The sequence below is a fragment of the Ruditapes philippinarum genome, unplaced genomic scaffold, assembly GCF_026571515.1.
Source record: "Ruditapes philippinarum isolate M1 unplaced genomic scaffold, ASM2657151v2 ctg4259_1_1_1_1, whole genome shotgun sequence".
NCBI classification, from domain to species: Eukaryota; Metazoa; Mollusca; class Bivalvia; order Venerida; family Veneridae; genus Ruditapes; species Ruditapes philippinarum.
The window spans coordinates 28900-44534 of record NW_026865087.1 but is presented as its reverse complement, the minus strand read 5'-3'; the positions used below and the strand labels follow the sequence as shown (position 1 = coordinate 44534).

General features: G+C 32.6%; 1 protein-coding gene across 1 annotated transcript; it reads right to left on the bottom strand.

Annotated features, from left to right (window-relative positions):
• Positions 1-3144: 3144 nt before the first annotated feature.
• On the bottom strand, positions 3145-15432 carry LOC132727759 (uncharacterized). The gene is made up of 5 exons (XM_060713336.1): positions 15351-15432; positions 12492-12557; positions 11597-12022; positions 11238-11355; positions 3145-4193 (listed from the first exon to the last, which is right to left on the bottom strand). The coding sequence occupies exons 2-5, from the start codon at positions 12532-12534 to the stop codon at positions 3338-3340; spliced, it is 1443 nt and encodes a 480-aa protein (XP_060569319.1). The 5' UTR covers positions 12535-12557; positions 15351-15432; the 3' UTR covers positions 3145-3337.
• Between the last annotated feature and the right edge of the window lie 203 nt (positions 15433-15635).

Below are 15635 nucleotides of genomic sequence, written 5' to 3'. Positions count from 1 at the left end.
ACAATCCTTTAGACAAGACTTGAGTTGACTATCACTCATTACTGACATTGACCTTTAATTTCAAATTTATAATTTTTGCTTAATTTTTGCTTTTTGTGGCTAGTATTTTCATAAAATGGGTCATATTAAAGGAACGCAGTGTGAGGTGTCTTTTGTTTGTTCTGAGCACATCTCGTACATGCATGAAGGTATTTTAATGACATTTCATAGAAATGTTCACCACTATGTGAAGCTGTGTCGTGGGCATGGACAAGGTCTTTAGGGCAAAAGTCAAGGTCATACCGAGGTCATTGAAAAATGCTTGTCCAGAGCAAAACTGCTACTTGCATTAAAGGATTTCTATACTACTTTGAACGAATGTTCACCATTGTGCAGTGGACTGTTGCGCGCAAAATTTAGGTCCGAGAGGATTAGGTTAAGATCACATAAAAGGGTCAAAGTTCAAATATAAATATTAAAATGTGTATTGGGACCATTTTGTCATCATTTATAGAGGAATTATAACACACGTTCATCATCATGACAACATCTGTAATACTTGTAATTTAGGTAAATCTATTCAAGGTCAAGGTCACTAAAGATAATGAAATATCCATATTTTTCTGCAGAGCATATCTCCTACACGCCTAGAGGGATTTTAATGAAACATCATAGAAATGTAAATTTCTTTGAGAAGCTTTGACGTGCCCATCAGGTATGTAGGTCAAAGGTTAATGTCACACAGAGGTCATTGAATTGAAAAAGGCTTGTCCGGAGCAAAATCTCTACTTGCATAAAGGGATTTTAATTTAACTTGGTACAAATGTTCATCATCGCGAGGCAGAGTGTAAGGCGCATAAATTCAGGTCCCTGCAGCTAAGTCTATGTAACACATCGGGGTTAAAGTTTATATAAAAATGAAGATGAGTATATATACCATTAAGTCATCCTTTATTGGGGGATTGTAGCAAAAATATTGATTATCATGACAAACGCCAAGACACGTGTTTTTTAGGTCAATGTATGCAAGGTCAAGGTCACTTAAGATGATAAAAAATCCGGACTTGATCAAGTGCATATCTCCTATATAGAAGAATTTTTATGATAGTTTGTAGAAATGTTCACTGCCATTAAATGTATTATTTCATTAATTATCCAGTTCAAAAATCAAGAACACACTTGGAGCTATTGCTATGCATATCTATAATGCCATCATGTCTATCAAAATCTTTTATGACGGGCGTCTTGTTATTAAAATACTGAACACAATTATAACTCAGCGCAGCAATTTTGAATATATACATGTATACCAACGGGAACAGTTTAAAATTCCCAGAGATATTAGCAATACTCTTTGAAATCTGCGACATAAAATAGAAATACCTCCGTAGTTTAAATCTAAGACAATCTATGCTAATCAAGGTTTCGTTTGGGCATTACAACGGTGATTGACATAAAAGGGATATTTATTTTTTATGGCTGGTGGCATATACTGTAGTTTCCGTTCATGTTCATTATCTCTCCAATAGTTGTACACATTCAACTCAAATTTGGCATATGAATACGTCTAAGGAATGCCCAGGTCAAGATCCTATTCGGCCGATGAATTTTTACCCCATTAACTTTGAGAAAATAAGAGAAATTTTCTTTTCATTATCTCGCCAACAGTTGTACACTTTCAACATGAATGTCATAAGAATAAGCAGGTCAAGTCCGAATTTGGCCATGGTTCAATGATATTTTGACAGATTTATCCCATTTGACTTTTGGAAAAAAAAATAATTTGGAAGTTTCCGTTCATTATCTCTCCAACTGTTGTGCACATTCATCTCAAATTTGACATATGGATACGAAGGATAACGCCGGTCAAATTCGAATTTGGTCAAAGTTTGATGTTTTCTAGCAAAGTAATGCCCCTTTTACTTAAAAAAATCCTGTTATCTCGCAAACAGTTATACACGTTCTACTTAAATTTAATATATAGATATGTCATAGGAATACGCAGGTTGAGTTTGGTTATGGTTCGGTGATTTTGAACAAAGTTATTCCTCTTTAACGTTAGATTTTTTTCAGTTTTCGCACTCTCACTTTTGTAGAAAAGTATGTAGAAGCTTGAAATCGCATTTGCAGGTATTTGACCATAAAAGCCAAGTTCGAATTTGTTTTTTGTCCGATGAATTTTAACAGAGTTATCCTTTGTTAACTTGGAAAAAATGCAGTTTCTGCTCTTATTTTTGTAGGATTTTATGGATGAGGTTGACATTGCATATGCTGGTATTTAAAAAAGTCAAGTTTTAATTTAGTCATGGTCAGACGTTTCTTGACAGCTACCCTCATAAACTTGGAAAATATTTTAAAATTCACAATTTATTATCATTATCACAGCTACAAATATGCAATTTGCAAAAAAAACCATGAACAGTTATAAAGGCTTTGGAACCACAAGCTCGAGTATCAGACCTGGGAAGAACAAATATGAACGTATTGATGAAAAAATCCTGTGTTAATCTTAGTGTTTAAAAAAAAATAAGAGCCCCCTCAAAATATACTCTTAAACTTAGTATATTTTAAGGGGCTCATATTTCACAATTATTTTTTATTTTGGGGTTTTAAAACATTGAAGATGAATACAGGCATTTTGTTTATCAATCTGGTCATTTTTTTCTTCCTTAAGCATAAATCATAGACAAGGTCGTACATAAGAATATTTTTTTTCTTTTAAATGAAATTAAGTTCTTATTTTAGCTAGACGTTATCGGAGAAAAAACAGCAATTGTTACAGCTGTTGCCATTGCTGTAACCCTTGCCTTCCAAACAAATTAAGGTTGGTCACATATCTTTTTGCAATTTCCAAATGTATAACTTTCATACTTGGACACAATAGCACTTTGACAAGACAGTCAAGTTGACCAAACTGAAATTGACCTTCTCTTACAAATGACATTGATCTTGAAGGTCAAAACTTGAAAACATATTTTGAGTAGGAGCAAAATTGTTGGGTAGGTAGGCAGGAGGAAACAAATTAAATTTTATTTTAGGCCTTAGTAGAAATGACGATATGCGAGATAAATTCATTCGTTGGTCCTTCAACAAGTTTGTGTTAGTGTTAAATAGTCTCAATTTAAATTAAAAAAAGTTTCAAACTCGTAACTATTCAACCTTTATTATGCAAAAGTTATATAATATATACAAGTCCTTACAAATACATTCAAGGTACTTAAGTGCGATATCAAAATATTAAATAAATGACTCGATGAAGAAATAAGCAAACATACAAACTTATAAATTTAAATAAACAAAAGTAGATAAGCGATGCATTTTTCATTTGGTTCTTGGTTTATCAAAACAATTTTATTAACTAACTTGGCAAATATTCGCATTTGTAAACATGTATCTTGTCTTGACTACCACCAACAATAAGTCTACACCTTTTTCTGTCGAAACACATAGAATACGAAAAAAATATATTTAATGGCATGCTAACTACAGTCCGATGCTTTTCCCCATTATAATCCAGCTGATGAACTTTGTTTGTTAATACAAGAACAATACCTTCACCAGCAATACATATATCATGTAAGCAATAACCGTCAAATTGTGAACTGAATATATGATTTCCTTTGGCATCTATTGTAGTTAGACCTGTATCTGCACTGAAGTAGATTCGCTCACCATTGTCACTTACAGCAATGAAGGGACTGGAGATTGTGTTAGGATAATGATAGAGAACTTGCTTGTGTTTACAGTATTTGTCATATGTGTAAATTGTGTCTTTACTGCTAACATAGAGTGTGTCACCATGACAAGCTAGACCGAGACAATCATGATCTAGCTTCAATAATTGTCTTAGGCTTATATTACTCGACACATTAACGTACTGTATGGAATTGCATCTTAAAACAGCAACAACTGTATCGTTGCCTATATAACACACAGAAGTGGGACATTCAGGTACATCACAGTGATTTATTACCTTGTACGAACTGTTCAATTTCTTCAGTCTTTTATTCCTGAAGTCAGCAAGGAGACCTTCACTATTAGGTAGCATACACACACTAGTGATACCACACTTATATTGATCATTGTAGTCTCTATTTATTAAGGAATTACCTATCCAAACGTTATACGTTCCTTTTATACTTTTGATGTTGAGACGACGTTTCTGTTCAACGTAAGACCTTTCAGATATAACTTCTTTTATTCCAAGACATGTGCTGTATGAATAAAAAAAAAAACAATTATTTTTTTGACACAATTTCCATTTATGATTATGAAAACAAAATATATCACGAACAAAAATATCGAAAACACTAGCTATACAATCATCTAGCATAGTGCGGAAAGTTCTATGGACTTTTACACTAGTTTTAATGACATGACTTCAATTATAGACATTTAATAACATGGCTAACATTTCAATTTGACAATTGTGTGTGTATACGAGGGATTAACCAAAAATTCGTTGACTTTCTTTGTTGCTTAAAATATATATGAGATATTAATTTGAAATTCTAACACTGCTTAACAAATAAACATAGAAAAAATCATGTAAGTAGCTTCATATATAACAACAATATTTAATTTAACATAAACACAAAAGTCATGTCGGCGACAGCGGCGCACTCCAAAATAATTTTGAACGTTACGCAGTCAATGACCGTTACTGCTTCTCAAACTAATTTCCATCACTGAATTTCTTATGCCACTTACATCACTAATGATCGTGAAATTTTATTTTATCTTCCCGCCTGCTGATTGTAATGTTTTAGTAGGTATCATTCCCAAATTACAACAAAATTTTATGATTGCGCGATTTTCTAGTTTCTGCGTGTCCATTATTTTCCCGTTGTTAACAATAACGGCGTTTTGGCGTTTCTAGCGATATCAACAAAAATTAAAAGAAATGACGTCCATAATTTTAAAGAATTTTATTTAAATGACGTCCTAGAAGAAACATGCGATGTTGAGCGGGCGGCTTTCTACGTAAATTGTTAGTATTTAGCAAAACATATACGATGACTAACTGCACTTTTCTATCTTGCACCGAATGCCGAGTATGTGCTTATCAAAAGCAATATAAAATAATTATTTATTGACGCATTTAATTGTTCCTTTCAAAATGTGTCGATTATAATCTACAAGGTATGCTGATAAATTTTCATTACAGTACACGCTGACGTTCAAGTAATATTTTTTTGAATGACCCCTCGTACGTTGTGTTTATATGGTGTATATTTAAACTGTTTTTTCATTGTAATTATTGGAGAGGTCATCAGACCTCTCCATAGTGTTCAGACTGATTGCTGGCGGCATCCATTTTTGCGTATCTGATTGCAGTGAATGAATCTCATTTTAAGCGTAAAATCATTAGGAGCAGTCTACAAAAATTGTTTTGCGCATGCCCCGTTTCAAAACACGGCTTAACTTAAACGAAAAATTAACATCGAAGTGAACAAATCGGTACATAGAAAAATCGGAAAATATCATTTACGTTACTTAACACTACGTGCATGGACGCTTCATTCTGTTACTGTATAAATCGATTACCGTATTGTTTTCTGAATAACGTTTTACTATTTCATGTTCTGATCAATAGTAACAGTGAACATTATAGCTACAATATCACCATGCACAAGATATACCGCGTCCGTGGTCGAGGGGTTAATGACGATGACTTTTAATCCAGTAAACTCTCTGGCGTGGGTTCGATCCCCGGGATATGCTTTTTTTTGTTAGTTTAGCGCGGAGGAAGGTTGTCTAGTACTGGTGTAAGTCTCCAGGAACGATGGTTAGGAAACTACCCGCCTATATGACTAAAATACTGTTGGCAAAAGGCGTACAATGTTCAAAACAAACAAACATATTATATGACCGATTGAACCGGTATATCTAAATAACGCAAAGGGAGATTTTTTTGGCACAAATGGCACAAATTTCTCAAGTTTGATTTTCTTCTAATATTGTGGTTGGAGGCATGCAGCTTTATATACTGTTTATTCCAATAAACAGTATATAACAGTATAACAGTATATAACAGTATTTACTGTTTACTCCAATCAAATGATATCAACATTTTTTATGTAAACTTGTTTGATTAACATACTTTATACTCGTTTTGGAAAATGTAGAGGAAATGTTTAACAGTGGCCGAAAATTTGCTTATTGAACTTTACAAGAAACTTTTATTTGAAAATACTTTTAATATATATATGATTTTTCTACAAAGGGAACTGAATTTAAAATACAAATGTAAATGATATATATCATTTAATTTACATTAAGTAATTTTACATTTTTTTTTGTAGAAAAAGTATCCCTAATGCGCCAAGAAAAAAGTCCATTTCTCCGGCATATAATCTTTTAAAACATTAAAAAAGATGAAATGTAAAACAAACTTTCATTGCAATATATATAATAAATTCTATTTTGTTTAATAATTGTAATTGTGTCTGTTATGCAAAAATATCCCCAAATATTGTCGAATTAAACAAATTTCGACAGCAGCAAAAAGACCTCTCGCAGGCTTCTTTTAAAGAATCAAACTTGTGTACTTCAGCTGTGACCCACTTGGAAGATCGGGAAACCGAATGTGTAAGCCTCGTTGAATAAAGTCGTTACTTACAAACTAACAAACAACAGGTTAATTTCAAATTAAATTAACTATGAACAATAACTATTAATACAATATGAATTTAAAGGGCGCGTACGTTAAGATTTGAACATAGACAATAACTATGGAAGGGAATATTTTCCAGTATATTTAATATGCCTTGTGACATTACCACTGAATTCTTCCTATGATTTAAACTACTATTCGAATATCATTGTTGTTTCCTGAATAAGTAATGTATATCTATTAATTAAAATAGGTCGCTCATTGTTGCCGTATACAATGATTTCTCCCGCTTGAGAGGTAACGGTGCCATCGATAACTAGCACAGGCAGTCGGTGCGTGGCTTGGATAGTATACATGTACATGACCACGCCCACTTATTTTTATAATTTTTCTTTTCACTGATAATATATGTTTCACTTAAAATGTTCTTAAAATATCTTATTTTAAAGTTACTTTTAAAAATTCCATCCATAATATTTTATAAATATAGTAAAGGGAGAAAGGTTCGCCAGCGGAACCACCACCAGGCTTTATTTCACCTCCGTGATCTTTGTTGTCAACCCACCAATTTTCACCAAATGAAGTGCAATCTACGCAGAAATGATTTATATTTCGAAAATGTACAATATTAGACCAGTTGGTACGACAAAAGATGGAATTTAAAAGCGAAAATGCACTTTTTGTCTAAGTCGGACATCGCTTGACCGAGCCGAAAGAAGACGATTATGAACATAAATCAATCTTTTTCTTAATAACAAACTAATGTCAGTGCATGCAAACAGTTGAAACAGAAAATGCAGTTAGTTATTTGCAGTTAACTTTTTAAATTTTCCCACATTACATGTATACAAATCCTGACCGTGATATATCTGATGCGGGCCCCGTTTTGCATAGTCAGGATTGAGCGAAGGTCGGTACCGGCGTGAATATCCGGGTCAAGATTTGTATGCATGAAAAAGTTACAGCCCGGACATGAATGTGTGTACCTGTTTAATAAACTCTAATTGTGATTAAATGAACTTCAAAAATAGTAGTGTGACCTTGACCTTTAAGGTAGGGACGTGATTATTGGACGCGACACATCGTCTTGATGTTGTAGACATTTATGCCAAGTTATTTTAAAATCCTTCCAAGCATGACAAAGTTACAGCCCGGACACGATTAATTGTACCTAATAATTCTCATCGTGATAATGTGAAACCTCAAAATGTAACCTTGACCTTTAAGGTAGAGACTTAATTCTTAATCGCGACACATCGTCTTGATGTGTTAGACATTTATGCCTATTTATTTTAAAATCATTCAATGCATGACAAAGTTATAGTCCGGACACGAATGTGTGTACCTATTTACTCTAATTGCGATAATGTGAAATTTCAAAATGATAGTGTGACTTTGACCTTTGAGGCAGGGGTGTGGTTCTTAGACGCAACAAATTGTCTTGATGTGGTAGACATTTGTGCCAAGTTATTTCAAATCCCTCAATGTATGACAAATTTACAGTCCGGTGCGATTATATTATGCCTCCATTCGAGGACATAAAAATGAGTAGTCGTGTTCATGTACATGTATACTATCCAAGCCACGCATCGACTGCCTTTGGTAAGTATTAGTCCATTAGATCCAGCGTAAATCAGTTCATAATTATTATGTATCCGTCATTACTGGAAAGAATCAGGGCAATCTGTTCCACATTAAGAATGCTTCTATAACCAAGTTTATTAAACATTAAGTGTGCAATCAATTTTTGAATGTACATTGTTATACATGTACCCGAGATTAACAGACATTAAAAGTACATATACACTTGTTTGCAGTGATTTTTTTCCTGCATTTTACAACCGAATAAAGGCTGTTTCCCCTAGCCCTAAATAGGTATATTTACCCCTAAAATGCTACTATTTTTCCCCTTAAATTCCCTTTGCACATTTTTCACAAGAGCCATTACTTAACAGCAGCTGACTTATATCAGCTTATTATAAGTCAGAACACTGTCCCTACAGATAGGCCCTGTATGTATTATGGATTTTAAATTGAATTGAAATTAAACATTCTAAAACATGTGTTGGTTAACCATCCTCGGTTGTTAGAATTTGATCTTCCCCTTTCCTGATTTATCACGCTATATTTTCCCCTTCAGAAAGCCACAGGTTGTTTTGAAAATTGAAACAATAAATCACTGGTTTGAAATACAGGCAACGGTTATTATGGAAGCGTCCTGGTGCCAATTTAACATGTTCTATAAAAAAGATAACTCCTACGTAGGAATTTGTAACTCCTACGTGGGACTTTATAACTCCTATGTAGGAGAATAAAAAGCCTAATAAGGAGTTTGTAACTACTACGTAGGACTAATAAAGTCCTACGTAGGTTTTTATAACTCCTACGTAGGACTTTATAACTTCTACGTAGGAGATAAAAAAGCCTAATTAGGAGTTTATAACTCCAACGTAGGACTTTTAAACTCCAACGTAGACTTTTTAACTCCTACGTAGAACTTTATAACTCCTACGTAGGACTTTGTAAGTCCTACGTAGGACTTTGTAAGTCCTACGTAGGACTTTGTTACTCCTACGTAGGAGATAAAAAAGCTTAATTAGGAGTTTATAACACTTATAAAGTCCTACGTAGGAGTTATAAAGTCCTACGTAGGACTTTTAAACTCCTACGTAGGACTTTAAAACTCCTAATTAGGTTTTTTTTATCTCCTACGAAGGAGTTATAATTAGGTTTTTATATCTCCTACGTAGGAGTTATAAAGTCCTAATTAAGCTTTTTTATCTCCGTAGGTTATTGCAATTCTGTCCCACGAAGATTTAAAAGGTGTGTATTTCCGGGTTTATTCTATCAATTTATGTTGCACGTACAAAATTTGGGGAAAACTAGTTCCACACCTAATTTCGATTATTTTCTGCTATTGAATCATTTTTAAAGCGAGCAGAAATATGGGTTGAATTTGCCAAAAACTTGTGTATAAAAAGAAACCGGCCTCTGTTATAACCAAATGTATGTACACATTGTGTGTACCTATGATTCTGTAAGTTTCGTCTTTATTTATAAGCATATGTTCAAAAGGTCTGCACCCCTTTCTTCTATCAATTGTTAGTTTGTTTAACTAAATGACAGACATATTTGTATAAATTGACAGCATGTACGTTTCTTAAAAAATGCGACAACCAAGATAATCGGCGATATTTAAATGTAGGTAATTATGGAAAACCGTTAAGTCTACGTGATTATACGACACTGCGATAATGCGATGAGGACAGTACGAAAATGCGACAAAGCGATAGTGTGATGGCGACACTGTGATAATGCAATTACGACAGTGCGATAGTGCAATACGTTTAGCTAGTCATCATTATTTCGCATGACGTTCAGTACATTAAATCTGCTGACCACGATGACCTCAACGGTATTCCGGAGGTTATAAAGACGTTAATATTTAGTTGTTGTCCGCCGTGTGGTGATAATGGACACCGAGGGTTTGGATCCTCGGGTCATTATGAACATCGTCGGGCCATTATCGCACAATGGCGAGCAGCAACCAAGTATTCACCTCTAAGAAATGTGTTATACAAACTCGAAGTGAAAAAAATCCTCATGCTAAGAAAACGGTTGTTACATTCATAAGATGTACAAATTATCTTCCCTATAAATGAAGTGCCAATTACAGCGCAAACACATAATAACCAATGTATGAGTAACTAAATTACACAGAAGGGTGTTGATATGATGTTTGAATCATAGGTGCATCACATGATTTTAAAGAGCTTATTTTGATTACTGATAAGATAATAAATTTTAATAATAATAATCATGCAATAATAGTTTACAGGTTTACACAATAAAATGAATATGATCAGTTTCAAGACAAAAACATGTGTGATAACAGCAATTACAAGCTTAAAAATGCTATTTGGTAAATTATAAAGAATAGGCATGTCAGAATATCACAACACAAAAGACAAACCAGCGGGAAATCCCTTAAATAAATACCTGGAATTAAGGTATTATTCTAATTAAAAGTTAACTGGTTAATAAATATAAAAAACCTATAAGGAATGCTGGAATTTGCCGATATAATAATATTTTGTTAGTTTTGTTTGTCTGGTTTTGCGGCGTACTGGTCAACACAGTTTAGGTCATATTGCTCCGGAAACAGAAACGAATAATTTTGGCTAACCTCGGATGCTATTAACGTCAAAGCAACAGCGGGGTCAAAACCACATCACGGGATCAAAAGAAACTATATAGTCGCTCACTGTATCTGAGTGTAGACTAAATGTTTTATCGGCCAATCGCTATTATGAAAAGACTTATTATTCTGTCAACACTCGAATATTTATCAAAGGTGATGTCATTCGTCTTTCTTACCAAATAAATCTAAATTATTTCAATATGTAAAATGAGGAATAAAATTAAAGTGTCGGGTCAATAAAAGTATCAAATTATTATTTTTGTCAAACAATAAATTGTTTGAATTTGTTTACACATTTTTAAGTGAAATCAAACTTAAATGTTTCTGACAGATAAGTTGTCAGTCATTGTTGCACGATTTTAAAATTTGTTTCTTTAATTTGATACCTTTTGTACTATATTAATCACTATAAATTACTGATTGTAAGAAATGTATAATTACCTATGTCTTGATTCTCTGCATGCTGTACATATAAACGTGTTATGGTCAGGACAATAGAGAGTACATTGTGTATTTTGATGCTCGGCACAAGTCAAAGTTTTGGTTACGTCAGTAAAGTCTGAAGACAGTAGTTTTACGTTTTCAAATATCTGTACATATTTTTGTGTTTACAGAATAAAAGTATTAAGTTTTTCAATAATCCTTACATATCTTAACGATATATAGCAAACATTCTTTTAATTAATTTTGATTAATAAATTACTATTAATATGCACTGATTGCAAATGCACCGACAGGAGCAGAATACACTGTTAAATATAAAATATATCAAATATCATTATTATCCATATTTAACTTACGCAGACGTTGTTTTGCTTTATCTATGCCATTTGATGAGCAACTGGCAATTATGTCATTCGATTCGATGTTATATTGCACTTGTAGCCATCGTCTAAGGTCAAACAGTTCTTGTTGAAATTCGTTACTGATGATGGACTTCAAAACATCCTCCATGGTCTTCGAACTGGGGCAGTTGATTTGTATGTCTGTTGACGATTGGTCAGTGGTAGAAATACCAACGATACGGCATTTCTTTATGGCCTTGATGAAATCTACGAGGTGATAGACTGGTGTATCAGTTGATCTTCCATCAATAGACGAACAAGTCATACTATCGTTATCTTTAATATAGTCCCTCATTACTTCATAAATTCGTTGATTCCCTTCAGCAGATTTTTCACCGTTTTTAGCAATAACTTTTATCTGTAGATCAGGCAAGTAGTGCTCTGGAAAAAAACATAACACGGTTTGACTTGCACAAAAATATGCATCTTTTAATTTACGCAAACATTGTGTATAAGCGCCATTCTTAAATAAGTTACAATTGCGATTCGTTATTTTTTTGTCTTATAAATGTATCACAGATTTCTCTATACACGTTTTCCATGGCGCCCTGAGTCATGCATATCATATTGAGTGATTATATCTGTTATAGCATGTTCCGTATTCGTTAATATTTACCTACGTGCGCAGTTCTTATGCAAGAACAACAAGGAACAGATTTTGACCATGAAATATTGATGTTTTTTAAATATAGCTAGTTCAACTCCATTTAAGTTTTCAAACAAGAAAATGTATTAAATAACAAGAATGTTCTTAATTTGTTTTCTTTTTGTCTTCTTTTTAATGTTCACAAATCTTTATTGATTAGAGTGGAGAATTCGCAGATATTTAAGTATTATTTTCATTAAGTACCTTTAAGATTCTCTTGTTTTCCAGCAGATTTAAGATTTAGCATAAGCCGAAGCTCATTTTCTTTATCTGTAAATGAAAACACAACTAGAGCAATTACGGAAATTTATGTAAATAATATTCAATAATGCTTAACAGAATATATTCGTGTCCTATTTTAAGTAATTCGGTATGTATATGAATGGAAAGTATATATCTTTAGACCAAATATTTTACAGCTTAGTTTCTAAATGACCAACACTTGTTTGTAACTTTAAAACACCCAAACTGTTCAATATTTATTGAATATTCTTCAACAAGCAATACTTTATTTTATAGAAATTTGATGTTCTTTTTTCTTAAAGGAATAGGAATGGATAGATTAATATCTGTCTTATATAAATATTGATCATTTGAAAAGAGGTACCATGACAGTTTTTCTGTTGAAATCAACCGTATAACTGAGAAATTCATGTTTTAGACACTACTTTTTACTTGATAAATAAGTTCATGGGCGCCGCCATTTTGGCGTTTTTTTACTCTCGCGTGTCAGACGAGACTTATTATTACGTATTACACCCACTTACAGTATAGGTGTACACGCTGGTACAACAGAAATATATCTTGATGAAGAACTTATTACTCTTATTACGTACATTATTATCACATACATGCATGTATTAAAATGATTTTACAAAAGTGCGATGACAATAGTATAAATAAGTAGTATAATTATGTAGATATCGATATTGAAATTATTGCATGTTTAAGACTTCGTTAAACTAAAAGTTTTCTCCGATAATGGATGGTTGTTACATGTACGTTTACTTAAAAAATTATCATTATCTTCAATTCAAGTTTTTCTTTATATGTTATAATCAATCAAGTTATGAAAACATCGTATTGAACTGAATTGCTTTTATTTAATTAATAAATATTAACATTTGTCCGATGACCAAGCTTGCTGATGATCCTTGACCACATAATTTTAGCAATGACTGCTTAATTTTCAAAGATAAACCATTTTATTCATTTGGTCAATTTAATTCTGTACTTTAAGTAAAATGGGGGAGAAACACATTCAAATTGACGATAAATCCTTTTATTTTGTACTTAATTTTCGCTAGACAAGCTGTCGTTTGTATGTGTGAATCGGGTAATACATCGTCGGTCAAGTATCTTTTTTTCAGTAAATCAAATATGCAGAGATCTGCTGAGGACTCGATTTTGCGCCATTGTCGCTAAAAAAACGAGAATGGCGCAGGAAAATCGGCAGCCAGACTAATATCGTATGAAAACAAAACTGTCCGTCGGGTTATTTAGTCATCCAGTCAAAACTGGTACCAACAGATTTCCCTGTAATTACGCATATTCTCGAGTTTATCTTTTTCCCTATATAGCTTTTTTCCACGTTATCAACTTACCCAATCCGTTTCCTTTTCTACTACCGTAAATTTAATAAAAAAAATCATAAATCTACTTAATATCTAAGATTATTATTGGTAACTGAAAAATATGTGTTGCTATTTTAAGAATGCTGTAATTTACAGTATAATCTGACAGGTTTGCATCTTGATTTCCCCCAAGGTCACTCAAGTTCACTGATGAAGTGTAAAAAATAGATGTCTATTTCGTCATCAGAATATTTGACAGGGTGATTAACCAATCAGGAAAACATTGTGCATGACTTTTTAATGATCAATAGGTCTGTCGGTGTATGCTTTCTACACAGAGGCATACAAGGAGCAATACAAATTGTCAGTATACAGTGTGACAGGGACATTTGGTGGAACAATTAAAAGTATTAGACATAAGTAGTAAGAGAATAAATTATGCAAATTAGATTTTTGAGCAGCCAATAAAAATGTTTTACCTGCAATTAATATTAGTTAGGCTACGATAACGATGTATAATAAATACCACGCATCAACATACGTTGACCCCTGATTGACAAATATTTTTACAATTTACTTTTAAATGAGTTGCTTATATTTTTTTAATATGTACATCAATTATAATCTATTTTCACACCTTATTATTTGAAAGTCAAACTCAAACTGCAAAAATTTAATTACTATTAAGAACACGATTTAGTAGGATTTTTATAATAATGATAATTATTGCCGTACAATAATTAACAGCCGTTATTCGTTGGTGCGTTTGTTTGTTTATATAATTGCATTATTGTGAAACTTTGTTAAATAGTATCATGTGTATTTATTAAATCTGTGAAATATTCAAAATTTGTTTAATTACATATAAAAATATGAGACTTTAAAGGGACTCGTCTGAATTTTTTTGATATGATGGAACTGAAAAATCTTTTTCCATATAAATGTACCATTTGATGTAGGTTTAGACCTCTAATCTTTGTGCAAAATTTCAGATCTTTCGCGCACTTCGCTTTTCCAGAATAATTATTCACATTGTAAATAAATGACCCAAAATAAAAAGCGTTTCACTCAAATCGGACTAAGACAAGCATATAAATACGATTTTCAATTATTTCAAAGTATACTTCTTAACTATCTTTGTATATTTCTGTCTAAAAGTACCCCAGCTCATTAAGGTAAGAAATTAAAATGTTATGTTTTTAGGCTTTTAAACCTCAGTGGAGTCCCTTTAATGAACGTAGCATTGTTTGGAGTAACAGGCATCACTCATCTGAAGTGGTGCGACCGGTAGACCGTTGATTTTTTTTATTTGTTTCTTTATTTTTTGATATTGTTATTCTTTTCAAACGGACACAGGATTTTTGAACTACACTGTAACATGTTGCTCGAAATCACGTACTTTTAGATTCAAAACATGGTCTCATGACCTAGTAGAATTTTTGCATAAGGATAAGCACTTATTTGTTCAAATTAAAAGTCAAGGACAAACCTTTTATCTGTTGCTCTATCAGTTGAAGTTTCAGTTCACTCTGAAGAAAAAAGTTTAAAATGTTGAATTATACATATTTTTCGAACCATTCGCTTATCGTGCATAAAAATTCACATTACGAAAAGGAACAAAAAATTTAATTATATCTATTTTGGTAATATTTATTTAATTCCTTATTTTCTAAAACCCAATATACAGAACACTGGAATAGTCCGGATACCACCGTCTAAATACTACATTTGATTACCTAAGATAGAAGTCAGTAGGTAAGAACTGACCACAAAG

Bases quoted from the DNA above. Each gene is read 5' to 3' on its own strand.
- LOC132727759 (XM_060713336.1), bottom strand. From the start codon at position 12,534: ATGCTAAATCTTAAATCTGCTGGAAAACAAGAGAATCTTAAAG. The intron at 12,023-12,491 runs GTACTTAATGAA...GTTTTTTTCCAG, and splicing joins AAAACAAGAGAATCTTAAAG to AGCACTACTTGCCTGATCTA. The intron at 4,194-11,237 runs GTAATTATACAT...TTATTCATACAG, and splicing joins TGCAGAGAATCAAGACATAG to CACATGTCTTGGAATAAAAG.